Source organism: Saimiri boliviensis, chromosome 14, assembly GCF_048565385.1.
Source record: "Saimiri boliviensis isolate mSaiBol1 chromosome 14, mSaiBol1.pri, whole genome shotgun sequence".
Classification (NCBI taxonomy): domain Eukaryota; kingdom Metazoa; phylum Chordata; class Mammalia; order Primates; family Cebidae; genus Saimiri; species Saimiri boliviensis.
This window is the reverse complement of record NC_133462.1, coordinates 11,901,628-11,929,074: the sequence shown is the minus strand read 5'-3', so window position 1 is coordinate 11,929,074 and position 27,447 is coordinate 11,901,628. Positions and strand designations below refer to the sequence as shown.

At 49.7% G+C, this 27,447-nt stretch overlaps 2 protein-coding genes across 3 annotated transcripts in view; one reads left to right on the top strand and one right to left on the bottom strand.

The window, feature by feature from the left end:
* SYMPK (symplekin scaffold protein) overlaps positions 1–16,201 on the bottom strand; it is a 47,796-nt gene extending 31,595 nt beyond the window's left edge. Inside the window, exons 1-7 of one of the 2 annotated variants that reach the window (XM_003940258.4) lie at positions 16,042–16,201; positions 8,011–8,133; positions 7,797–7,862; positions 5,830–5,883; positions 5,662–5,735; positions 3,165–3,291; positions 2,198–2,447 (exon numbers count right to left, since the gene is read on the bottom strand). In XM_003940258.4, the coding sequence (XP_003940307.2) occupies positions 2,198–2,447; positions 3,165–3,291; positions 5,662–5,735; positions 5,830–5,883; positions 7,797–7,862; positions 8,011–8,115 (676 nt within the window). In that variant the 5' untranslated portion in view covers positions 8,116–8,133; positions 16,042–16,201. The remainder of the gene's footprint in view (positions 1–2,197; positions 2,448–3,164; positions 3,292–5,661; positions 5,736–5,829; positions 5,884–7,796; positions 7,863–8,010; positions 8,134–16,041) is intronic. The other variant, XM_010350980.3, reaches the window with a different exon arrangement.
* A 1,076-nt stretch (positions 16,202–17,277) lies between these two features.
* FOXA3 (forkhead box A3) lies at positions 17,278–26,675 on the top strand. The gene is made up of 2 exons (XM_003940260.2): positions 17,278–17,483; positions 24,954–26,675. Exons 1-2 carry the CDS (start codon positions 17,415–17,417, stop codon positions 25,941–25,943), a joined length of 1,059 nt encoding a protein of 352 aa, XP_003940309.1. The 5' UTR covers positions 17,278–17,414; the 3' UTR covers positions 25,944–26,675.
* The last annotated feature ends 772 nt before the right edge of the window (positions 26,676–27,447 follow it).

Here is a 27,447-nt window from a genome sequence, read left to right as displayed (position 1 = left end):
TGAGGTATATGAGACTTTGATACAGGCATGCAAAGCATAATTGTCATATCAGGGTAAATGGAGTCTCCAATATACTATTTCAATTATTTAAAAATGTATAATTATTTTTGGGTATAGTTACCCTGTTGTGCTATCAAATGCTGTATCTTTCTATTTTTTTTTTTCTGAGATGAAGGTCTTGCTCTGTCACCCAGGGTGGAATACAGTGGCGTGATCTTGGCTCACTGCAACCTCTGCCACCCAGGCTCAGGTATTCCTCTCAACTCAGCCTCCTGAGTTGCTGAGACCACAGGCACATGCCACCATGCCTGGCTATCAAATACTTCATCTTATTGTTCTAATTATTTGTTTGTACCCATTAACCATCCCCACTTCCTCTCCCAACTGCCCATTACCCTGTTCAGCCTGTGGTAACCATCATTCTACTATCTCCAAGAATTCAACTGTTTTCATTTCTAGCTCTCACAAGTAAGTGAGAACATGCAAAACTGTCTTTCCATGCCTGGCTTATTTCACTAAATGACTTCTACTTCCATCCACGTTGTTGAAAATGACAGGATCTCATTCTTTTTTATGGCTGAATGGTACTCAATTGTGTGTAAGTACCACATTTTCTTTATCTATTCATCTGCTGGTGAACATTTAGTTTGCTCTCAAGTCTTGGCTATTGTGATTAATGCTGCAATGAACATGGGAGTGCAGGTATCTTTTTGATACACTGATTTCCTTTCTTTCAGGTATATATCCAGCAGTGGGATTGCCGGATCATATGGTAGCTCCATTTTTAATTTTTTGAGGAACCTCCAAACTCCAAACAATTTTTAGGCTGTGGTAACTGACATTCCCATCAACAGTATCCAAGTGTTTTCCTTTCGCCACATCCTCACCAGCGTTTGTTATTGCCTGTCTTTTTGATAAAAGTCACTTCAACTGGAGTGAGACAATATCTCACTGTAGTTTTGATTTGAATGCCGCATTATTTGAAATAGTGCATTAAAAATCTAAATGGCCATCAACAGAGCATTATTGCTTAATAGAATGTAATGTAACTATACTATGGAATATTGTGTAGCAACTGAACATGACTCACAGGGAAAGACATCACTGATACTATTCAGTCATAAAGGCTGTCAAATAATTAAAAATAGCTAATATTTATGGAGTGTTTACTATTCCAGCCATATTAATTCACCGAATGCTCATACTTACATTCTAAATTGGATGCCGTAATAACAAGTCCCAATTTACCAATGAGGAATCAGGCTCAGAGTCGATAGGCTACATGTCCAATGGTGGAGCTGAGATTCAGACACAAGCTACTATACTCTAATGTCTCCCAGATGAAAACACAAAGATGGCCTTGTTTTTGCAAACAGAAAAGCAAACGAATGCAGACACTATGCATTTACACATACAAATATCTACACTTGAATGGGAAAGATCTGGAAGGAAATATAATACTCTTAACAGTGTTTATCTCTGGGAAGCAGGACTGAGGGAGAGGGTATTATTCCTCTATACTAACCAATATTGCTTGACACTGAGTGTATATATACTACTATTATTATTATTTTTTGAGATAGAGGCTTGTTCTGTCACCCAGGCTGGAGTACACGGCACAATCTCAGCTCACTGCAACCCTGGTTCAAGCGATTCTCGTGCTCCAGCCTCCCAAGTAGCTTCCAAGTAGCCTCCCAAGTACCTGCCACCATGCCTGGCTAATTTTTGTATATTTAGTAGAGAAGGGGTTTCATGATGTTGGCCATGCTGGTCTCGAACTCCTGACCTCAAATAATCGGCCTGCTTTGGCCTCTCAAAATGCTAGGAGCTACATGCATGAGCCACCCCACCTAGCCTATGTACTACTTTTATAATTTATCGTTAAGAAAACCACAAAACTAGCTAGCATTGATTAGCTCACACTCATAAAACTTCACTACAAACCTGTGAAAGTGGTACTATGTTATTGTCTCCAGTTTACAAAAAAGAAAATGAAGTACAGAGACAAGTAACTTGCCCAAGTTCATGACGAGAAATCAGTGCAGTTTAGATCTCCACCTAGCATCAGGGCTCTTTACTTCTGCACACACTGTTTCAGAAATGTAAAATCAAGAAAGATAAGGGGGAGAGGGAAGGGAGTGAAGGAGAGGAAGCTGGTCCAGGGCTGTCAAGGGCACCAGCTGAAGGCAGCACTCACTGTACTGGATGTAGGGGTGGTCACGAGGGATGCGGTCCAGGCTGATATCATGCTCCTGGCGTCGGGGTATCTCTGAGTCAGCCATGCGGGGTGACAGGGTGACAATAAGGCCCTCCACAAACTTGATGGCATGGGTGCGGATGCCATCATTGTCAGAGTCCAACAGTAGGATGATGTCCCCCGCCATGGCAGATACCATGTCCCAGCAGGCCTCCTGTAGCTCGCTAATGACCCGTGACTTCACCATCCACTGCCGGCAGGCCAAGAAGGAATAGAAGAGACAAAGAGGTGAAGACCACCCATCAATCACCAACACCCTCTACCAATACCCAGAGAACCATGGAGAACAGTTCCTGAGTTCCAACTCTGCCCTAGCCCAGTGCTCGGTGATACTGGAGACAGGACGCACTAGTGGCCAGGCCTGGCCCTGCCCACATGGGGATGCAGACAGTGACCACTCAAGAGTGATGAAGGCTCAAGTCTTAAGGTAAAGGAGTAACGATGCTGAGTTTATAAGATGGTGGTGATAAAATGGATTCATTCATTTTATTAATGTTAATGTACATCACACCACAGTGTTTGCTTCCACTCACAGTCCATAATCAACATTTATGTGATTCACTAATTAAGGTCTGCCTCCCTCCTTGGGTTATGAGCACTGTGAAGGCAGTAAGCTGTCTTTGTCACTGCTATGTCTCCAGCATCACCTAGCCCAGGGCTGAGCACAGAGGACATGCTCAGGGAATGTTTGTTGAGTGAATAAATGGCTGGATCAATGGAAGGAATGATATTTAAGTGCAAATTCCTGACCCAAGCGACATTAGAGCCCCGTGTTGTCTGTTCCCACAGATTAACAGCACATCTTGCTCACAGAATCTGATCAGATGCTGGTTTTGAACCCCAACATATCCCTTTGTCAATGAGACCTATCAGGCAGGATGGCCCTGGGTGGGGAGGGGGCTCTCACCTGCAGGGCTACCTTGTAGAGCTGGGTCATGGTAAGGATGGCCTTCTTCACTACATTCACATTCTCGTCCCTCAAGAGCATGTTGAGGTTTGCAATGAGTTTCAGCAGTAACTCAATGTCTCGCTTACTGAGGGATGGAGAAAAAAGGGGCAAGGTCAAGGCGGTTTTAGGGCAGGTGACAGGAGCCTGAGGTTCAGGAGGAAAGGCAAATCAGGGGCCTGTCTCAGAGGACCGGAATGACACATCTAGAAGCTGGGAACGGTGTTTGGCGCCTCCAGAATGAGCCGCCCCTGAATCTTCTATCTAAAGTGGTCCTGCAACCCCAACTCCTTTGCTCTCTCAGGGGCCTGCTGTTCACGTAAGGGACAGTAGGGCCAGACAACTGTGTGAATTTGGACAATCGACTTCACCTCATTTAGAATGATATGTATCTCAACTGTTTATGCAATTGTTGGGGAAAACTGCAACAATACATATAAAGTGCTTAGAAGAGTGCCTGACATACAGAAAGCATTCAGCAAATACCAGCCATCATTGTTTGAAAGCACTTTGTTTTATGTAACTACTAGTTTTGCTTGCCTCAGTCTGAGGGCTCAACAAATGGGGACCCTTTCCTAGCTTAGCAACAACCCTAGCAGGGTCATTTTCATTGAAAAAAATGAAGGGCCTCTAACAAATGTCTATTCAATGAATAAATAAGAGCTCAGCACAGAATTCAGAGGATACATTACAATCCGAAAAATTAATTAAATCAGTCAAAAAATATGAAACTTAGCCGTCAGCTACATGAAGGCAAGAATAATACATTTTTCTCACTGCTATACTACAGCCTAACACGAATGCCTGAAACAACAGCAGTCACACGGTATATATTTGCTGAACAGACTTCTTACAAATTTAGAAAATTTACCACAAATTCTGCCAGTAAATGGGGAGACAGGATATTTGGGCTCTGGCATCCACTGCAGACGTAAGTAAAAATCCCAGCCTTGGCCGGGCGTGGTAGCTCATGCCTGTAATCCCAGCACTCTGGGAGCCCGAGGCAGGTGGATCACCTGAGGTCAGGAGTTTGAGACCATCTCGGCCAACATGGTGAAACACCCATCTCTACTAAAAATACAAAATTAGCAGGGCGTGATGGTGGGTGCCTGTAATCCCAGCTACTTGGGAGGCTGAGGCAGAATTGCTTGAACCTAGGAAGCGGAGATGGCAGTGGGCCGAAATCGTGCCACTGCACTCCAGCCTGGGCAACAAGAGTGAAACTGTATCTCAAAACCACCACAACAAAAACAGACAAACAAAACAACAACAAACAAAATGAGCTGACTGTGGTGTCAGGTGCCCATAATCCCAGCTACTCCAGGGGCTGAGGCACAAAAATCTCTTAGCCTGGGAGGTGGACGTTGCAATGAGCCAGACTGTGCCACCGCACTCTGGGCGACAGAGTGAGACTCCATCTCAAAAAAATCCCAGCCTTGCCACATTCTGGCTGTATGACGTCAAGAAAATTCACTTCAGAAAACGCAAAAAAAAAGAAAAGAAAAGAAAAAAAAAAAAAAAAAAAAGAAAATTCACTTCACCTCTCTGAGCCCGTTTTCTCTTCAGTTAAAGGGTCACAAAACTGATCCACAGTATTATGCCGAGGACTGAATAATGAAGCTACTCAAGCATTTAGTGCAGTGCCTTAAAAACACAAATATTTAATACATAGCAGCTATTCTACTTCTTCCCAGCCACAGAGCATCAGTCAATGTTTAATGAACCAAGGAGTGAGGGAGCCAGCTAGAACAAGTCCCTTTACCATTCTGAGCCAGTCTCCCCTTCTGTAAAAAGAGGATAACCACGGTATCCGTCGAGGCCGCCGTAAAGATCACCGGGGATAACACAGGAAAGGACCTAACACAGCACAGGGCATGGTGGTATGCACCTGTAATCCCAGCTACTCAGGAGGCTACGGCACAAAAATCTCTTAGCCTGGGAGACGGGCGTTGCAATGAGCCGAGATTGTGCCACTACACTCCAGACTGGATAACAGAGAAAGACTAAGTCTCAAAAAAAAAAGAAAAGAAAAGAAAAAAGAAAAAAGATTACAAAATAGCAAATTTTGTTATATGAATTTCAACTTAACTAAAAAGAAAAGAGAAGCAAGGGAGCCAGAGAGAGCCCACTGGAGTCATCAGGCAGGAGGGCAGGGGGCTTGGACCTGCATAGTGGCACAGGCAGCGACTGACAAAAGGTCAGATGCTGCATATATTCTCAAAGCAGAGCCCGCAGTCCTTAGTGATGATGTAGATGTGAAGTGTGGAAGAAGTAGAGAAATCACACACGACCCCAGGGTTTCAATCTTAAGTATCTGCTGGGGAATCAGTGTGCATTAGAGAGAGAAAGGGTCTGGGAAGAGGAGGGCAGGACTCTCAGTGGTGGTCTCCAGGTCAGGCCTGGAGCTGAAGGCTGCCTCCAGTAAGAATGCTCCCAGGCTCCCCGCCTCGTCCCATACCATGCCTCCTCGATGAAGCCAATGACAAATTTTCGCACTTCGATTGACTTGTCTGCTTGGAATGCGATGATCTCCTGCCAAAGTCAGAGACAAGGCGGATCAGGGCTGCACCAGAATCCATCCCCTTTCCCCTATACTATACCCCTTTCTTTTCTAACAGTCACTCACGTCCAGAAAGTTATCCAGTAGTGTGGGGTCTTTGTTGATGATCAGTTCCTGGACCTGGAAGGAGATTGGGGGTGAGAGGAGCAATACCCAAATAAAGCCAGGGACCAATAGAGTCTAGGGGAAGACAGCAGATACACTCATTTTAATGCGTGGCTCTGCTGCTCCCTACCAAGGGTGCCAAGCCCTGAGCATGGTCTCTGAACCTCAGTTTGCTCTTCTATAAAACGAGACTCTTGAACATCAACTCACAGGGATGTTAGAAGGCTATGAGATCCTACAAGGCACAGGTCCTGGTAGACAGTGAGGACCTGACACAGGAGGGGCTGAAGGAAAGAGGGAAACACCACAGGGCTCAGCCCTTCCTGAGGTTTGCCTCCTTTCCCCTGTCCATCAGTTCTCCCCACTCCCCTGCTTCTATTCCCCACTTCACACTGCCATGAGTCAGCAAACATCTTCACAGTGAGAACTCGTTTCCTGAAGCCCTGGTGCCTGCCAGGCTCCTTGGAATAAACCTTTCCCGTGGAGATCCTCCTATAAGCAAAGTGCTGGAACAGGACTTGGCTGCTGCAATTCAAGCTGCTGTTGCTAAACGGCCTCCTGATCACCTATGAGGTAGGCACCATGCGCAGCCACTCCACTGTGGAGGTGGGGCTACTGCCCAAGGCCACAGGCGGATGCAGGAGCAGAACTGGGGTTCTCACACAGGCACGCTAATTCTGCCAGGTTCTGAACTCTAACTGCCTCCTGCTCTGAACCACGAACAGCCCAAGTGCCCCATATTTTCTTCTGCCTTTGCACACACTTCTGTGCCCTCTGCTTGACATGCTCTGTCTCTTGGCCGGGTGCGGTGGTTTGTGCCTGTAATCTCAGCGCTCTGGGAGGCTGAGGGAGGTGGATCAATTGAGGTCAGGAGTTTGAGACCAGCCTGGCCAACATGGTGAAACCTGTCTGTACTAAAAATACAAAAATAAGGCTGGGGGCGGTGACTCATGACTGTAATCCCAGCACTTTGGGAGGCTGAGGTGGGTGGATCATGAGGTCAGGATATTGAGACCATCCTGGCTAACACAGCAAAACCCCATCTCTACTAAAAATACAAAAAATTAGCTGAGTGTGGTGGCAAGCACCTGTAGTCCCAGCTACTTGGGAGGCTGAAGTAGGAGAATCGCTTGAACCTGGGAGGTGGAGGCTGCAGTGAGTGGAGACTGCACCACTGTACTCCAGCCTGGGCAACAGAGTGAGACTCTGTCTCAAAAAAAAAAAATTAGCCAGGCATGGTGGCATGCATCTGTAATCCCAGCTACTCAGAAGGCTGAGGCAGGAGAATCACCTCAAGGAGGCAGAAGTTGCAGTAAGCCGGGACCATGCCACCACCTCTGTCACTCCAGCCTGGGTGACAGAGCCAGATTGTCTCCACAAAGATATGCTCTGCCTCTCTCACTTGGTACACTTCTCTCCTTTATCCTTTGTCCTCCAGGGCAAAAGTTCTCCCTGACTCCCCAACCCGAGGCTGCATCAGGAGCTCCCTCTGGGCTCCCACGGCTCCCCTGGGTTTCCTTCTCCATCCCAGCTCTGCCCACGCTGGGTCATCATTGTCTGGTGACAGGCACGTCTGCACACCGGACTGGACATTGGCAGAGAAGAAAGGCAATGATGAAGAGTGTAGAATTTGGAGCTGGAATCCAAGATTCAAGTACTAGTCCAGCCAGCTCCTAGAAGTGTGACCTTGGGCTAATGATTTAAGCCCCAGGGTCTGCTTCTTTCTGTCTAAAAAAGGGATGAAATGATCCTGCCTTACGGAGCCTTCATGAGAACTAGAGGAGCACAGGCTGGCACAGCACTGAGCACCTGGCTGGCACACACTGCGTGTGTAAATGGACGCCGGTGTTATTGCCAGTGTCTTCTTTCTCAGGTTCCCAGCCTCCTCCCTTTGTCCTGCTCAGCCCAGGGTGCCCCCAAGTCCTCACCTGTTTAAGCACTGTGATCTTTGAGTCATTCGTAATCAGCGCTGCCTGGTTCAGAAGATCCACCACCTGTAAGGAGAGGGAGGGGCAGGGGATAGCTCCAGTCCAGTCCAGCCCAGTCCAGCCCCCTCGACACTCCCAGGGCTCTGCCATCTAAATGTGGATCATCCAAAGCCAGGCGCTGTGCTGCCTCACTCCAAGCCCCACCCATGCTCACCCTCTCTGAGGTGGTCATGCCATCAATGCCCGGCCCCTCCTCTTGAGTAAAAAACTGTGATGCCACGCTCCGGCGGGTGACGCTGTCCCCACTGCTGCTCGCCATGCTGTCGGCAGGTCGTCCCTGGGAAAGAAGAGGATGAGTCAAGCTCAGGGGACCAGCAAATCAGCTGGGCTGGATTGCCACCCAAACACTTACAAAAAGGGCTCAAGCCTCCTTCCCAACCTGGAACTCCCCAGTCAGGCCTTCTGAAGCCTCTCTCCCCTCCAGCGTCTGTCTCTGGCTTACGGATGTGTGCATGGGGGTTATAACTTGGGGGAGACTGATATCTCCCAAGGCAGATGCAGAAATCTAAGCCTCACCTCTAGTGCTTTTCACAGAGTGGGCCAACCACAAACATCTGCCGAATCACGGGCCACATGAATGTGCAAGTCACCTCGCAGTCTCAATGCTTCTCATCTCTTCATCTGGGATCTGCTTGAGGCACCAGAGCAAACTTTCTTTCTCTTTTTGAGACAAAATTTTTTTCTGTCACCCAGGCTGGAGTGCAGTGGCGCAACCATGGCTCACTGCAACCTCCACCTCCGGGTTCAGGTGATTCTCCTACCTCAGCCTCCTGAATAACTGGGCTTACAGGTGCATGCCACCATGCCCAGCTAATTTTTGTATTTTCAGTAGAGACGGGGTTTCACCATGTTGGCCAGGCTAGTCTCGAACTCCTGACTTTGAACTTCCACCTGCTTTGGCCTCCCAAAGTGCTGGGATTACAGGCATGAACCACAGTGCCTGGCTTAGAGCAAACTTTCAAAAAACACAGCTCTGAGGAATACCTGTCAGAGTCCAGCACACAGTAGGCACTCAATACATCAGAAAAGACCTGTTTCAATAAATGATGTTTCAGCTGCTCTCTAGAACACTATGAAGCTGTTTTTATTTTATTTTATTTTATTTTATTTTTTAATTATTATTATATATTTTTTTGAGACACAGTTCTCGCTCTTGTTACCCAGGCTGGAGTGCAATGGCGCGATCTCGGCTCACCGCAACCTCCGCCTCCCGGGTTCAGGCAATTCTCCTGCCTCAGCCTCCCGAGTAGCTGGGCTTACAGGCACGCGCCACCAAGCCCAGCTAATGTTTTGTATTTTTAGTAGAGACAGGGTTTCACCATGTTGACCAGGATGGTCTTGATCTCTTGACCTCGTGATCCACCTGCCTTGGCACCCCAAAGTGCTGGGGATTACAGGTGTGAGCCACCGTGCCCGGCTGAAGCTGTTCTTTTTTTTTTTTTTTTTTTTTTTTGAGACAGAGTTTCGCTCTTGTTACCCAGGCTGGAGTGCAATGGCGCGATCTCGGCTCACCACAACCTCCGCCTCCTGGGTTCAGGCAATTCTCCTGCCTCAGCCTCCCGAGTAGCTGGGATTACAGGCACGTGCCACCATGCCCAGCTAATTTTTTGTATTTTTAGTAGAGACAGGGTTTCACTATGTTGACCGGGATGGTCTCGATCTCTCGACCTCGTGATCCACCCGCCTCGGCCTCCCAAAGTGCTGGGATTACAGGCTTGAGCCACCGCGCCCGGCCTGAAGCTGTTCTTAAAAGGGAGGAAGGGGGCTTTTAGGCATCTATCACGGTCACACTGGCAAAACTATGAAATGATTAACACAGCAGCATATTCCAATTACAGAACTATTGATAATAAAGCCTAGAAGCAACCCAAGCGTTTTCTTCCTTTTTTTTTTTTAAGATGGAGTTTCACTATGTTGGCCAGGCTGGTCTTGAACTCCTGACCTCAGGTGATCCACCCACCTTGGCCTCCCAAAGTACTAGGATTACAGGTGTGAGCCACTGCGCCTGGCCCTACCCAAGTGTTCCTAAATAGAAAGACTGGCTGGAAAACACTGCTATACGTAAGAAAAGACTACGGGACTTCAACACTTGTGAAAAGAAGTGAAAAAATACACACACACACACATATATATAAATAAACGAAAAAAATAATATGAAACAGTATGTTTGTGTCTTACAAAAAAAAGAAAAATGGGGCCAGGTGCAGGTACTCATGGCTGTAACTCCCAGCACTTTGGGAGGCTGAAGTGTGCAGATCGCTTGAGCCTAGGAGTTGGAGAGCAGCCTGGGCAACATGATATAACCCTGTCTCTGCAGAAAATACAAAAAACAGCTTGGCTTGGAGGCGCGCCTGGTAATCCCAGCTACTCAGGGAGGCAAAGGCAGGAGGATCGCTTGATCCCAGGAGGCAGAGGCTGTAGTGAGTCAAGATTGGGGCTATTGTACTCCAACCTGGGCAATACAGTAAAACCTTGCCTCAAAAAAAAAAAAAAAAAAAAGGGGAAAAAAATATATACATATGTTAAAAAAAAAAAAATTCAAAAGGATAAACCAAAAAGCAGCAGAGAAGGGAAACAGTAATAAAAGAAATGGGTAAGGTCGGGTATAGTGGCTCATGTCTGTAATCCCAGCTACTTGGGAAGCTGAGGCAGGGGCTGCAGTGAGCCGAGGCGGTATCACTGCACTCCAGTTTGGGGGACAGAACAAAACTCTGTCTCAAAAACAAAACAAACAAACAAACAAACAAACAACCCAAAAAATCTGAGGAGGGTGAAAATGAGTTAAAAAAAAACCATATATATGGTATTTTTTTGAGACAGAGCGTTGCTGTCACTCAGGCTGGATTAAAATGGCACGATCTTGGCTCACTGTAACCTCCACCTCCCGGGTTCAAGTGATTCTCCTGCCTCAGTCTCCCAAGTAGCTGGGATTACGGGCACCCACCACCATGCTTGGTTAATTTTTTGAATTTTTAGTAGAGATGGGGTTTCGCTATGTTGGCCAGGCTGTCTCAAACTCCTGACCTCAGGTGATCTACTTTCCTCAACTTCCCAAAATGCTGAGATTACAGGCATGAGCCATGTGCCCAGTTGAAAATGATACGTTTTTTGAAAATAGCTATTTACAGTAGTATCATATGGTAGGTGTCTGCTGAATGAGAGCCAATAGCCTCCTCCCTAGTTTCCCTGCTGCCTATCACTCCCCTATCTTGCTCAGAGTCAGGAACAATGTCCCCACCAAGGCCTACAATAACTTATGGCATCTGGCCTCTTCTTCCTCTGCCTGCCTCTCCCCACTTCCCCCCAGCTCTCTGTTCCACCCACTCTGGCCTCCTTGCTGTCTCGTGAACAGGCCAAACATGCCCCTTCCTTGAAGACTCTGGGGCTGTCTTCCTTCTGCCTGGAATACTCCTCCTCTCAGGTATCAGCATAACTCCTTCCCTCCTCATTTCTTTCTTTTTTTTTTTTTTTTTTTTTGAGACAGAGTTTCACTCTCCTTACCCAGGCTGGAGTGCAATGGCACAATCTCGGCTCACTGCAACCTCCGCCTCCTGGGTTCAGGCGATTCTCCTGTCTCAGCCTCCTGAGTAGCTGGGATTAAAGGCACGCACCACCATGCCCAGCTAATTTTTTGTATTTTTAGTAGAGACGGGGTTTCACCATGTTGACCAGGATGGTCTCGATCTCTTGACCTCGTGATCCACCCGCCTCGGCCTCCCAAAGTGCTGGGATTACAGGCTTGAGCCACCGCGCCCGGCCCCTTTTTTTTTTTTTTTTTTTAAAGACAGGGTTTCACCATGTTAGTCAGGCTGGTCTCGAACTCGCGACCTCAGGTGATCCGCCCGCCTTGGCCTCCAAAGTGCTTGGATTACAAACATGAGCCACCACACCTGGCCCCTCATTTCCTTCAGAAGTCTCCAATCACGTCTCTGCAGTAAGACCTTCCCTGATGACCATATTTCAAATTTCAACTCCGTCTTGATCCCTGTGTTGTTTTATTTTTCTCCACAGCATTTATCATCATCACACATTACATATTTCTAAACTCCACAAGGACAGTGATTGATCTATTTATTTAAAATCTTTTTTTGGTAGAGAATTGGTTTCGCCATGTTGCCCAGGCTGGTCTTGAACTCCTGCACTCAAGCAATCCACCATCCTTGGCCTCCCAAAGTGCTTGGGATTATGGGTCTCAGCCATCATCTCCAGCCTAGAACAGTGACTTTGTTTCTTTACTTTTTATATTCCCAGCATAGAAAAGTGGTTGGCATCTAGTAGGTGCTCAATAAACATCTGCTGCATGAATCAACATTCCCACCAAAGGGCCTCCCCAATTACTGGGCTCAGTGTTCCGGCCCTTTCACTCTTGAATCCTTGAAAATTAATAGCTATACTTGTTGTGCTCTTTCCCCTTTTCTCACTACTGCACTTTGGTAAAGTCTTTAAAAAAAAAAAAAAGGCATGGTTGCCAGGCGCAGTGGCTCAAGCCTGTAATCCCAGCACTTTGGGAGGCCGAGGCGGGTGGATCACGAGGTCAAGAGATCGAGACCATCCTGGTCAACATGGTGAAACCCCGTCTCTACTAAAAATACAAAAAATTAGCTGGGCATGGTGGTGTGTGCCTGTAATCCCAGCTACTCAGGAGGCTGAGGCAGGAGAATTGCCTGAACCCAGGAGGTGGAGGTTGCAGTGAGCCGAGATCGTGCCATTGCACTCCAGCCTGGGTAACAAGAGCGAAACTCCTCCTCCTCAAAAAAAAAAAAAAAAAAAAAAAAAAGGCATGGTGTGGTGCTCAATCCTGTAATCCCAGAACTTTGGGAGGTCAAGGTAAATGGATCCCTTGAGGCCAGGAGTTTAAGACCAGCCTGGTCAACATGGCAAAACCCCATCTCTACTAAAAGTACAAAAAAATTAGCTAGGCATCGTGATGCATGCCTGTAATCCCAGCTACTTGGGAGGCTGAGGCAGGAGAATTACTTGAACTCGGGAGACGGAGCTGAGGTCACCCCATTGCACTCCAGCCTGCGTGATAAGAGGGAAACTGTCTAAAAAAAAAAAAAATATATATATATATATATATATATATGTATAATATATATAGATAGATAGATAGAAAGAACACTTAAGATGTGCTAAGCACAATTCTAATACATGTATTAACTCATTTAAACCCCAGACACCAAGGTTTAAATGAGTTAATATGTATATTAGAATTAACATACATGAGTTAGGTTTTTGTTTTTTTTTTTTTTTGAGACAGGTCTGTCTTACTCCATTGGCCAGGCTGGAGTGCAGTGGCACAATCTCGGTTTACCATAATCTCTGCTTCCCAGGCTCAGGTGATCCTCCTGCTTCAGTTTCCCAAGTAGCTAAGACTGCAAGCAAATGCCCAAGTAATTTTTGTACTTCCTGTAGAGAAGGGTTTCACCATGTTGCCCAGGCTGGGAGTTATTATTATCATTATTATCACTCTGAGACGGAGTTTTGCTCTTATTGCCCCGGCTGGAATGCAATGGTGTGATCACAGCTCACTGCAACCTCTGCCTCCCAGATTCAAGCAATTCTCCTGCCTCAGCATCCCAAGTAGTTGGGATCACAGGCATGCACCACCACGCTCAGATAATTTTGTATCTTTTTTTTTTTTTTTTTTTGAGGCGGAGTTTCACTCTTGTTACCCAGGCTGGAGTGCAATGGCGCGATCTCGGCTCACCGCAACCTCCGCCTCCTGGGTTCAGGCAATTCTCCTGCCTCAGCCTCCTGAGTGGCTGGGATTACAGGCACACGCCACCATGCCCAGCTGATTTTTTGTATTTTTAGTAGAGACGGGGTTTCACCATGTTGACCAGGATGATCTCGATCTCTTGACCTCATGATCCACCCGCCTCGGCCTCCCAAAGTGCTGGGATTACAGGCTTGAGCCACCGCGCCCGGCCCTGTATCTTTTTTTTTTTTTGAGACAGAGTCTCACTGTCACAGTGGCATGATCTTGGCTCACTGCAACCTCTGCCTCCTGGGTTCAAGTGATTCTCTTGCCTCAGCCTCCTGAGTAGCTGGGATTAGTGCATGCCATCATGCCCAGATAATTTTTGTATTTTTAGTAGAGATGGGGTTTCACTATGTTGGCCAGGATGGTCTCAATCTCTTGACCTTGTGGTTCGCCCACCTTGGCCTTCCAAATTGCTAGGATTAAAGGCGTGAGCCACCGCACCCAGCTGATTTTATTTTTAGTAGAAACGGGGTTTTTCCATGTTGGTCAGGCTGGTCTCAAACTCCCCACCTCAGGTGATCCACCTGCCTTGGCCTCCCAAAGTGCTGGGATTATAGGCGTGAGCTACCGCACCTGGCCCTGGAAGTTATTATTTTTAATCTTCACTTTTACAGATGAGGAAATTGAAGACTAAGGAGGTAAAGTGACCTGATCAAAGGCACACAGCTTGTAAGAGGTAGAGCCAGCAGCATGGATGACTATCTTCCTTACCACCATGCTGCAGTACTGTTTATGTAAAAGGAATTGTTTTTCACCCCCAGGTCTGTTTATGTAAGCCAAGGATCATGGCCACCTGACAACCAGCATACTCAATAAATGGCCAGGCACGGTGGCTCATGCCTGTAATCCCAGTACTACTGCACTCCAACCTGGGAGACAGAGTGAGACTCTGCCTCAAAAAAACAAAACAAAAACAAACACAAAACCCCATAATAAACATCTCCATCCACTTTTTTTCATGATGATAATATATCCAGATCTACCAAAATATTTTACTGTTTCATTCTTCTTCTATTTTTTGGTTTATGCTTTCAGATTTTGTTTTGTTAAACAAACTTATATAAAATTCTCCTGCAGGAACTGGATTTTATGTAAAAAAAAAAAAAAAAAGGAAAAAGAAAAGAAAAAATCCCATAAATACGTATTTCCCTTTCTTTTGTAAAAAGAATATATATAAGCCAGGCTTGGAGGCTACGGCCTGTAATCCCAGCACTCTGGGAGGCCAAGGTAGGCAGATCACTTGGGGTCAGGAGTTCAAGACCAGCCTGGCCAACACAGGGAAACCCCGTCTCTACTAAAAATACCAAAATTACCGAGCGTGGTGGCACACATTGGTAATCTCAGCTATTCGGGAGGCTGAGGCGGAAGACTCAATTGAATCTGGGAGGCGGAGGTTGCAGTGAGCTGAGATAGTGCCAGCCTGGGCGACAGAGTGAGAGCCTGCCTCAAAAACAAACAAAACATAAAACAAACACTAACCTTCACTTCACTTGTTTTCTCTTAATACCTTAACATATGTTGGAGGCCACTATATCAGTGTATAGAGATTTTCCTCTACCTCATTCCTTTCTAGAGTTGCATAGTATTTTTTTATGTGGATGTATTATAGTTTCTTTCAGCCAGTCTTAATTTAAGAACATTTGGGATGGGTGTAACCTTTTGCTATAATGAACAGTATCACTGTTTCCCCTTCCCTCTCGGTGTGCTCGGAGAAGAGTGGTACCCTGACCCACTGCCACCTGAGAATCAGACGACTGCCCTGTTTCCCCAGAGTATCTTTCATTCATTCAACGAGCATTAGCGCCTCCGGCGTGATTGGCGCTGTGCTGGGATCACAGTGGCGACAGAGACAAACCCAGTCCCTACTCTCATGGAACACACGGTCACAGACATCATAAAACAGCACACAGATAAGAGTCGGATAACAAATTAGACTACACGTGACATGAAGGAACAGGGACCGAAAGGAGCATTTAACAGGAGGATTTCGGGATGGAGGGCAGGGAAGGAGGGCTTCGCAGAGGAAGTGACGTTGGTGCCGAGACCCGAAGGATGAATGGGAGTTAGCCAGACAGAATGGGTAAAAGGATGTTGCGGGCAGAAGGGACAGCCTGTGCAAAATCTCCGAAGCGGGAAAGCACATAGCAAGTTTAAGGAACCGAAAGGCCAGGGCGGCTGTGAGAGGTGGGGAAGAAGCAAAGAGGCCGAGTCGAAGCCGGAGAGGTCTGCGGGGCGGATGCGCCAGGAGGTCACGTTGGAACTTTGCCCCGAGGGCACTAGGGAGCCAAGGAAGGGTCCTGAGCAGGGAAAGAAACACGGGTCGCGAACACCACTGTTCCCTTCTCCCTACAGCGGCGCCATCCCCGCCCGCACCCCTTTTTCTTTAGGTGCCTCCTCCCTTTGTCCCAGGGCTCTTACACCGCCTCCCGCTCACCGCGGCTCCGGCCTCCGTCCCCCTCGCGCCCCCTCAGCAGCGCCTCTTCCTAGACGCCGCCGCCGCCATCTTCAGTTCGTCGCAGGGAACGGTGCGCACGCGCCACACACGCAGGGCCGCCGGGAAATGGAGTCCAGACCACAGCCCACGCCACCCATGCCTCGCACCGTGCGAGCGGTCTTCTGCCCGCCTCCGTGCTACGGCCAGCGGCCCCTTCATTTCCGGCCCCGGGTCGCTATGTCTTCTGGGAAATGTAGTCACCTGGAAGACACAGGACGGAAAGGGAGCTAGAGCATTCTGGGAAATGAAGTTCTCAGTGGTGCTGAGTCCCTGGACGGCTGGCTGATACTGCAGAATGGGGAGTCTGGGCAGCGAAGCTCCTGGTCTTGGAAGGAAGATGGTCTGTTGCCCTGGTGGAGTCTGCGCAGAGGCTCCGGTCACTCCACCTTTGTTCTTGACCCTTTCAACAGTCTGAAGCATTTCCTTTTCTTTCTTTTTTTGAGACGGAATCTTGCTCTGTCGCCGACGCTGGAGTGCAGTGATGCGATCTCGGCTCACTGCAACCTCCGCTTCCAGGGTTCAAACGATTATCCTGCCTCAGGCTCCCGAGTAGCTTGGATTATAGGCATGCACCACCATGCCTAGCTAGTTTTTGTATTTTCAGTAAAGATGGGGTTTCACCTTCCTAGCAGGATGGTCTTGAACTCCTGACCTAAAGTGAACCGCCCGCCCGCCTCGGCCTCCCAAAGTGCTGGAATTTCAGGCGTGAGCCACCGCGCCCGGCCAAGTAGAAGCATTTCTAGCCGTCGGAAGCCTCAGTCTTCCTGTCTGTCCGATGGGGATGTGATTTCGCTTACGGGTCTTTATAGTCGCATAGAAGCCCTAGCGCTCTGATTCTTTCTTCCGCGGTGTTCATGCAAGACTCTGGCTCTTCGTCCTCTCCTGTTGAGATGATGAAACCCCCTGCGGTAGAAAGGCGCCAGAGTTCTGCCCTCGGGGCCCTAGGTATCTGCAACGTCTCCACCGGCAGCTCCCTAACTCCTGAATCACCCCCAGCTGTCGCGTCCCGGGGCCGCGGTCCCCGGCGCCTGAGGTCTTCTCCTGGCAGTCCCGCAGGGGGCGCCCCAGTCCAAGAGCGCCGCCTTTGGGGAGGCGGGAGGGGAGCCCGGGGCGGGCGAGGGCGGGGGTGTCCCAGCTATAAAGCGTGGCCACCTCCCGCGGCGCTCGGGACAGCCGTACCCCGGGCGGTCGGACGGGCGGGCGCTGGTGGGAGCTCTGGCTGTGCCCTCGGAGAGATCCAGAGCGCTCGGTTCCCCCGGGGCCGGAGCGGGGGCGGGTGGGGGCGCAAGCCCGGGGGATGCTGGGCTCGGTGAAGATGGAGGCCCATGACCTGGCCGAGTGGAGCTACTACCCGGAGGCGGGCGAGGTGTGTCCTCGGGGATGGCGGAGCGGGAAGTGGGGGCAGGTATTGGGCTGTGGGCTCACATGGAGCAGGGACTGGGTGTGGGTTCCAATGGGCGCAAAGGCGTCTAGCTGGGCAGCCGGGGAACTGGGGGCGCGGAGACCAGGTGTGGGAGTTAGGAACCCAGGACGAGGCATGGATGGGAGCGCTGTTAGGGCAGCCTCGCCGCCGCCGGGGCTTAAAAATGGAAGTCAGGAACATTCAGCCAAGGGTCGGGTCACACCTTAAACGTGGGAGCCCGGTGTTGGGGGCCCCTAAAAGCCAGGGATTTAAATGAACCAACCAAAGATAGGAATCAGAGTTCCAGGGTTGGGGACAGGGTGGGGGGATTCAGGATGTGAGGTTCAAAGTTGGAGGGAAAGAAAGACTAAAAGATGGAGGAAGAGTCACCATTAAGGGAAGAGTGAGGTTGGAGCTCAGGGCCAGCATACAGTGTTAAAAGAACTGGGGTTCGGGGACGAGGATCAGCTGGCGATGTAAGGTACGGTCAGAAATAGGGGTTGGTGTTCAGGGGTAAGAGATGGGGTGCTCAGAGATGAAGCTTCGTTTCGGGAGTCTGAAATAACAGGTGGCTTAGACTTGGGCATCTGGGAGCAGAAGATGTGGCCGTCCGCATTGGCAGGAGAGGGGCTGATCTCCATCCCCCAGCCCGATCCCCGACCCTACCCCTGACCCTCAGCAGGGACTCCCCAAGTCGGAAGCTGGAGAGTTTTAGATTGTGTACCTTCCCCTGCTCCTTGCCATCCAGCAACCTCCAGCTATGGCTGAAGTTCCCATCCAGTCTCACCTCAGACAAGGCTTCCCTGGAGTAGGGAGTGGGGGCATGTCCTAATTCCCTCACCCCAGCAGACAGAAAGTCCTTCCCCGAGTCTGACTCACATTCCTCTTGCTGCAAGGACTCCGACACCTTAGCTAACTCACTCTGTAATCAACATTGTGAGGTTGTGGGGGCCGGGGTTTGGGGTCTCTGTCTGAGAATGAAGGGAGTCTGGACACTTGGACTTCTAACCTGGAAGGGGACTGTGAGCTTGAAGTGGGGTGTGCGGCAGGAATGGCTGGGTTCTTCAAGGAGTCAAGATCTGGTGGCTGCGGGGGCCCCAGCGTGCCTGAGTCTTGGGTCTGGGGCTTGAAACTGTAGGGTGGGATTCCTGGATCCCCAGGCCTTCAGGACTTGGCACGGTGCCCAGGAGGGGCCAGTCCTGGGTTTCGGGAGGTGTGAGGTGCACGTGGGGTGGGGCAGGGCCAACTGGGGAAGGGATTGGGAGTGTTGAGAGGTGGAGTCAGGGTGGCTGGAGGTATCAGCTGAGAGATGTGGAAGGCAGAGACCTTCCCGGTGGAGGCTTCCAGGTCATGGGGGGTGATCCCAGCTGGACCTCTGAAGAACTCAAAGTCTAGGGACCCGATTTAAAGGAACCAACTACAGACCAATTGTACAAACCAACTACAGGTGTTTAGGGGCACATCTTAAGTAAATGGTGGGGGTCTAGGCAGGAGGAGTTGATATTTGGGGCACAGTCTGAATAGATCCAAGTTTAGGGGACAATTTATATGGAAATTGTGTCAGAAATTGAAGGATAGCGGCACGATGGCTCACACTTGTAATCCTGGCACCTTGGGAGGTCGAAGTGGGAGGATCACTTGAGCCCAGGAGTTCGGGGTCGGCCTGGGCAACATAGGGAGACCCTGTCTTTAAAAAAAAAATTGTTTTTTAATTAGCCAGCCATGCCTATAGTCTAAGCTACTTGGGAGGCTGAGGTGGGAGGATGGCTTGAGGCCAGGAGGTCAAGGCTGCTGGGAGCTGTGATCATACCGCGGCACTCTAGCCGGGGTGACAGAATGAGACCCTATCTCAAAAATAATAATAGTAATAGAGGAACAGTCTGCAGGTAATAAGCATTTCGGGGCATATTTTGGAAGAGTCGGTATGTGCAGGAATGGAAATGGTTGGGGGGTACTGTCTGAGGCTCTCCCCGACCTTCCCACCAAGTAAGGCCACCTCTTCCCCTTGGGTCAGAACAATGGGGAGAGAAATATCTACACTCAGCCAGCAACTGAGTGCTGAGAGGGTCCCCAAATGACTTCTTGCCCATAGCACCCTCCGGCTGGGGTGACATTAACACTCAGGGAACTTGCTGTCTGCAGGAAACTTGGACAGTTACCATCCCAGGATATCCCTGTTGGCCTCAGGTTCTTGCAGATTAGCTGATCCAGCTGCTCCCCCTTTTTTGAGGCGGAAACTCGGAAGCCCCGCATGCAGAAGGCTGGGGTCCTGGGTTGGGTCTGGGACTAGAAACTTGGCTTCTGGCTTCACTCTGCCTTCCTCTGCTCCGTCACACCCTTCTCTAGAGACAATAAGGAAATGAAAGAGGAGAAATTCCAGTCTCCTGGTGTGGGGGTGCAAGTCCCCCGAGGGCTTCCCCCCAAGAAGCCCCGCCCTGGCAGGGGAGATCCGGCTCAGACCCGGACACCAGGGGTTCATCCCACCCCAAGGTGTGGGAAAGCCTAGAGTGGATTAGGGCAGCTGGAGTGCTTGAGGTCAGACCTCAAGGAGGACTTCCGGGTGGGTGGGGAGCCAGAAAGGAGGGGCCCGGGGTCCCTATCTGTCTTACTCTGCAATACCAGAGAGCCTGACTGGGTTGGCAAAAAGGGGGTGGGTGTATAGGGGGATTTGGAAACTCTGTGGACCCCCCTGAATCCGTCACCTCACCTCATCTCTTTTCTTATTCTGGGGAGGGGCCCGAAGGCACCAGCCAGGGGGAAAGCCTGAGTAGGGGAAAGGAGTAACTGTGGCTGCAGTTTCACTGTGAGACTTGGGGCGAAGGGGAATGAATTTGATGAAGGGAGGGAGGGGAGAGGGAGGAAAAGAGAAAGATAGATAAAAAGATGGTGGCCCGGCTCGGGGGGACTCATGACTGTCATCTCAGCACTTTGGGAGGCTGAGGAGGATGAATCACTTGCAATCAGGAGTTCAAGACCAGCCTGGCCAACATGGTGAAATTCCATCTCCACTAAAAATTAAAAAAGTAGCTGGGCGTGGTGGCTCATGCCTGTAATCCCAGTTACTGGGGAGGCTGAGACAGGAGAATCACTTGAACCCGGGAGGCGGAGGTTGAAGTGCGCTGAAATCGAGCCTCCACACTCCAGCCTGGGCAACAGAGTGAGACTCCATCTCAGGAAGATGGACTGCAGGAGGAAGAGAGGTGGGAGTGGGAGGAGGTGGGAGTGGAGTAGGGTAGAGTGGGGTAGTGAGAGAGTGCCAAGGAAGGGAGAAAGAGGTGGAAGGCTGGAGAGAGAGACACGATCAAGGGGAAAGAGAGATGGGAGAGGACCCGGGAGGGGTGCGTGGGAAGAGCAAAAGAGGTTGGGGAGGAGATGGAAGGGGAGACAATGGCGGGTGGGGAGGAAGATGGGAGAGGGGAAGGCGGGTAGTGATACTACGGCAGGTAACACAAAGGCAAAAATAGCCAACAGAGATTCAAAGAGATATGGTGAAAGAGCTCCATGGAGAGACAGGAAGAGAAAAGAGCAGATTTTTCCACTGGAACTGAGACTTAGGGTTGAGTTGGTTGACCCCTCTCCCTGATTCCCTAAGCCACCCTGGCAAGACTCATTTCTCTCCGGACCTTGTGACCTGCAGAAGTGTACAGTGGTAGGGCCAGGCATGGTGGCTCACTCCTGTAATCCCAGCACTCCGGGAGGCAGAGTCAGGTGGATCACCTGAGGTCAGGAGTTCGAGACTAGCCTGACCAACATGGCAAAACCTTGTCCTTACTAAAAATACAAAAAGCCAGGTGTTGTGGCGCGTGCCTGTAATCCCAGCTACTGTGGAGGCCAAGGCAGGAGAATCACTTGAACCTGGGAGGCGGAGGTTGCAGTGAGCGGGGCGGTGGGGGGGCACACACTGGATTCTAGCTTGGGTAACAGAGGGAGACTTCCTCTCAAAACAAAAACAATAGAAGCGGCTGGGCATGGTGGCTCATGCTTATAATCCTAGCACTTTGGGAGGCCGAGGTGGGTGGATCACCTGAGGTCAGGAGTTCAAGACCAGCCTGGCCATCATGGTGAAACCCCATCTTAAAAACAAAAACAATAACAGTAGAATCTTATGGTGGCAGGAGACGAGGCGGTATCCGGTTAACTCACATTTGGTGGCTCTAGCCAGTGCTATATATAGCAGAACCCCACACACACACCCACGCAGTGCCATGAGACCCCAGGCCTCAGAGGAGGCAGTGGGGAAAGTTCTAGATGGAGGATGGGGGAGAGAGGGTGGGAGACAGTGGTGGAGAAGGGGTAGGTAGACACAAAGAAACAACCCTCCAACATGCCTTATTCTGGCATTTTCTGTTCACTGTCGTGTTCCTGCTAGACTGTACCATGAGGGTGGGCATTTCTGTCTGTCCTAGTCACTGCTTTTATAGCGTGACCCACAACAGGTCTGGAGCCAGACTGCCTGGTTGCAGAATCCCAGTTCTGCCTCCACTCTTGCTGTGTGACCCTGACGACGTCTCTGGGCCTCTCAGCTAGTTCAGCTGTAAAATGGGCATCATCATAACACCTCCTCCCATAGTATGTTTGTCAAGATTAAAGGAGACCATTCTTATGAAGTGCTTGGAGCAGCGCCTGGCATGGAGCCGCCAACTGATAAATATTGGTTGAATGAATGAAAGAATATACAGAGGGTTACTTAGAGAGGCATTGCAATATCTACCGTGTTCCATTGAGCTAAGATGCACCTTTTTCCACTATTTAAACATATCCAGAAATTGGATACATTTTACAGTCAATGGTGTCCAGTGATTTCAACTGTTTTTCCCATTTGTATTAATATATAAAGTAATGCTGCAGCTTCCAGAGAAGTCTTAGATTTGAAGATATATAGTAAATAGATAAATATTATTAGGTTGAAAAGCGATTTCTGGTATTCAAACACTTTTATTTATAAATACAGTAACTTTTTATTTGTATTTTTATATTTTTTGAGATAGAGTCACGCTCTGTCACCCACGCTGGGGTGCAGTGGTGCAATCTTGGCTCACTGCAACCTCCACCTCTGGGTTCAAGAGATTCTCCTGCCTCAGCCTCCTGTGTAGCTGGAAGTACAGGCACCTGCCACCATGCCCAGCTATTTTTTGTATTTTTAGTAGAGACAGGGTTTCCCCATGTTGGCCAGGCTGGTCTTGAACTCCTGACCTCAAGTGATCTGCCTGCTCCCAAAGTGCTGGGATTACAGGTGTGAGCCACTGTGTCCAGCCTAAATACAGTAATTGTATAAGCTAAAAGATTGAAGAGAGTTACACATATATATTAGAATATTAGAGAGTTATTATCACTATAATTCCTAAGCTTGAGAACTGCTAATTTACCTAATAAACCAGCAATTCTTAAATTTTTTGGACTCAGGATCCCTATTTTTATTTTTATTTTTTTGTGAAATGGAGTCTTGCTCCGTTTTCTAGGCTGGAGTACAATGGTGTGATCTCAGCTCACTGCAGCCTTCAACTTCTCGGCTTAAGCGATCCTCCTGCCTTAGCCTCCTGAGTAGCTGGGATTACAGGCATGTGCCATGATGCCTGGCTGATTTTCGTATTTTTGGTAGAGACAGGGTTTCGCCATGTTGCCAGACTAGTCTCAAACTCCTGACCTCAAGTAATCCACCCTCCTCAGCCTCCTAAAGTGCTGAGATTCCACTGGGAGGCCAAGGCAGGATTACTTGAGGCCAGGAGTTGAGAACAGGCTGGGCAACATGGTGAATCTCCGTCCCTACTAAAAATACAAAAAATTAGCAGGGTGTGGGGTGCATGCCTCTGATTCCAGCTACTTGGTAGGCTGAGGCATGAGAATAGCTTGAACCTGGAAGGTGGAGATTGCAGTGAGCCAAGGCTGTGCCACCACACTCCAGCCTGGACAACAGAGCGAGACTCTGTCTCTAAATAAATAAATAATCTGGGTGTGGTGGTGCATGCCTGTCGTCCCAGCTACTTGGGTGGTTGAGGCAGGAGGATCACTTGAGCCCCAGAGTTTGAGGCTACAGTGAGCTGTGATTGCACCACTGTACTCCAGTCTGAGTGACAGAGTGAGACCCTGTGCAAAAAAAAAAAAAAAAAAAAAAAATTACTGAGGAGCCCAGTTTCTGTCAATGCGGGTTATGTCAATCTACATTTTCCATATTAAAAACTAACACTGAGAAATGTTAAAAACTTGTATTAGTCCATTTAAAAATAGCAATCATTTGTTAGTGTAAAAGCATTTTTATTAAAAGAACTATATTTTGGCTGGGCACGGTGGCTCATGCCTATGGGAGGCCAAGGCAGGTGGATCACGAGGTCAAGAGATTGAGACCATCCTGGCCGACATGGTGAAACCCCATCTCTACTAAAAATGCAAAAATTAGCTTGATGTGGTGGCACACACCTGTAGTCCCAGCTACTTGGGAGGCTGAGGCAGGAGAATCTCTTGAACCCAGGAGGCGGAGGTTGCAGTGAGCTGAGATCACACCATTGCACTCCAACCTGGTGAGAGAGTGAGCCTCCATCTCAAAAAAAAATAAAAATAAAAATAAATTTTTTAAAAAATATATATATATGTATGTATATTTAAAAAAAAATAGTCAAAAGAGTGGCACTGTTTTCCATTTTTGCAAATCAAGTCTGGCCCAGTGGAAGACAGCTGGATTCTCCTGGCTGCTTTTGCATTCTCTCTGTTGGAATATGAACACCCTCTGGAAAACTCCACTGTACGCTTCATGAGAAAGGGAGTGGAAAGGGCTAGGAATAACTTAGCATTGCCAGGCATGGTGGCTCACGCTTGTAATCCCAGCACTTTGGGAGGCCAAGGTGGGCAGATCACGAGGTCAGGAGTTCAAGACCAGCCTGGCCAACATGGGGAAATCCCATCTCTACTAAAAATACGAAAGAAAAAAAAAAAAAAAGCTGGGCATGGTAGCCGGTGCCTGTAATCCCAGCTACTCAGGAGGCTGAGGCAGAAAAATAGGTTGAACCTGGGAGGCAGAGGTTGCAATGATCCAAGATCATACCACTGCACTCCAACCTGGTCAATAGAGCAAGACTCCGCCTCAAACAAACAAACAAACAATAGAAGCATTATTTTGAAAATAGTTTTCACTTTGTCGACATCCTCAAAGGATTTCAGAGACTCCCCTGGGTGTCCCAAACCCTGGAGAAGCACTTGAAGCATGATCTTGAGTATATGGGAGCATGGTGGGTGGGAAACAGGGTAGGGAGGGCAGGGAGTGTATCCAGGGAGTGAGGAGAGACCTTGAGAGACAGCTTTCTGCAGAGAGAGGTAATGATGGAAGGGATTTGCAGAGGAGGCGAGACGGAGAGACAGACAGACAGACACGCAGTGGATCCTGGGATCCTTCGCTGACCAGCAGAGTGAAGCCCCACTGACCCCTTTAATCTTTCCCTCTAGGTCTACTCTCCGGTGACTCCAGTACCCACCATGGCCCCTCTCAACTCCTACATGACCCTGAACCCTCTGAGCTCTCCCTATCCCCCTGGGGGCCTCCCTGCCTCCCCACTGCCCTCTGGACCCCTGGCCCCCCCAGCCCCCACAGCACCCCTGGGGCCCACCTTCCCAGGCCTGGGTACTAGTAGTGGTGGCAGCAGCAGCTCAGGGTATGGGGCCCCGGGGCCTGGGCTGGTGCACGGGAAGGAGATGCCGAAGGGGTACCGGCGGCCCCTGGCACACGCCAAGCCACCGTATTCCTACATCTCGCTCATCACCATGGCCATCCAGCAGGCGCCGGGGAAGATGCTGACCTTAAGTGAAATCTACCAGTGGATCATGGACCTCTTCCCTTACTACCGGGAGAATCAGCAGCGCTGGCAGAACTCCATCCGCCACTCGCTGTCTTTCAACGACTGTTTCGTCAAGGTGGCGCGCTCCCCAGACAAGCCTGGCAAGGGCTCCTACTGGGCCCTGCACCCCAGCTCAGGGAACATGTTTGAGAACGGCTGCTACCTGCGCCGCCAGAAGCGCTTCAAGCTGGAGGAGAAGGTGAAGAAAGGGGGCAGTGGGGCCGCCACCACCTCCAGGAACGGGACAGGGTCTGCTGCCTCTACCACCACCCCCCCCGCTGCCACGGTCACCTCCCCACCCCAGCCCCCTCCTCCAGCCCCTGAGCCTGAGGCCCAGGGTGGGGAAGATGTGGGGGCTCTGGACTGTGGCTCACCCCCTTCTTCTACACCCTATTTCACTGGCCTGGAGCTCCCAGGGGAGCTGAAGCTGGACGCGCCCTACAACTTCAACCACCCTTTCTCCATCAACAACCTGATGTCGGAACAGACACCAGCGCCTCCCAAACTGGACGTGGGGTTTGGGGGCTATGGGGCTGAGGGTGGGGAGCCTGGAGTATACTACCAGAGCCTCTACTCCCGCTCTCTGCTTAATGCATCCTAGCAGGGGTTGGGAACATGGTGGTGGGTATGGCTGGAGCTCGCACCTTGAAGCTCTTGGGGCCTGATGCTTCTGGTGACACATTGCTTGCCAAATTGGTTAACATCCGGCTTGGTCTATTACTTACTGTAATGACTGCCATCTCAGTGGGCATGGTGTGGATTCACTGGGTACTGTGATAACCACCGTCAATTCATCTTGGAGGCCCCCTGGATACTGTGAGGACTGCTACATTGATTCGTGTTATTGGCTGATCCACTGCATGGTTTGATGGCCACCAGCTTGGTTGGCCCTTTGGGTGTGATAGTGATACCATTTCAGTGCCATCATTGGCCCATTAGGTGCTGTGCCCACTTCTTTTTTGGTGTACTTCTTGGCACAGTGGGGGCCAAGTTGACCACCATCTACGTAACACCTTTTGTGGTCCATTGGGTGCTTTGATAGCTGTCATGCTGGGTGGGTGACGATGCTGGGGGCCATCACGTACCGTGGTGGCCACTGCAGCTCCATGTTGGCCATGTCATCAACATTCTCTTTGACATGGGTTGGGTGGGGGATGGAGGTGAGAATATTCCTTGGTTTTCTCCAAAGCCCATCCTGTCCCCCAACTCTGATCCAGGAGAAACCAGAAAAGGCTGGTTAGGGTGTGGGGAACTTCTGCTGAAGTCTGATTCTTGCCCGGGAAGCGGGGTACTGGCTGTGTTTAATCATTAAAGGTACCGTGTCCGCCTCTTACTGAATGTCTCCTTTCCTTGGCTAGTGGGCCCTGTGGGGCTTGAACACCTGAATTTCTGTTCTTCTGTCCCTTCTGCTTCCTGCCCCCAAGAGCCAGCTGCCTCTGGGGGAGGAGTTGGGGGAGGCATCGACCTGACCTTTGGCTCTTTGCTGTCCCTGACCCTAAGGACAGTTTGCTCACAGATAGCAGCCCCCGCAGCAGTGGGGCCAGAGCAGAGGGGGAGGTGGCGCTGCAGTGACCAAGGCCATCTCCCCACCCCCACCTCCCAGACACACACGCAGACCTCTGCCTCTGAGGCTCTGGAAGCCTAAGGGCCGAGCAATCTTTGGCAAAACTGGGGAGGAGGAAAAAGGACAGATGAGGTGTCAATTCAGCTACTGGAGATGGTGCACGTGTCAGAGTTTATCTGCATGTGTGTGTGTGTGTGTGTGTGCGTGTGTGTGTGCGTGTTGGGGCGGTCCTCACGGTCTACTGCCGGGTGTTGTCTATTTTTTTTTTTCTGAGATGGAGTCTTACTCTGTCACCCAGGCTGGAGTTCAGTAGTGTGATCTCGGCTCACTGCAACCTCGGCCTCCCGGGTTCAAGGGATTCTCCCGCCTCAGCCTCCTGAGTAGCTGGGATTATAGGCACACACCACCACCCCTGGCTAATTTTTGTATTTTTAGTAGAGACAAGGTTTCACTATGTTGGTCAGCCTGGTCTTGAGCTCCTGACCTCAGGTGTTCCGCCTGCCTCAAGCCTCCCAAAGTGCTGAGGTTACAGGCGGGAGCC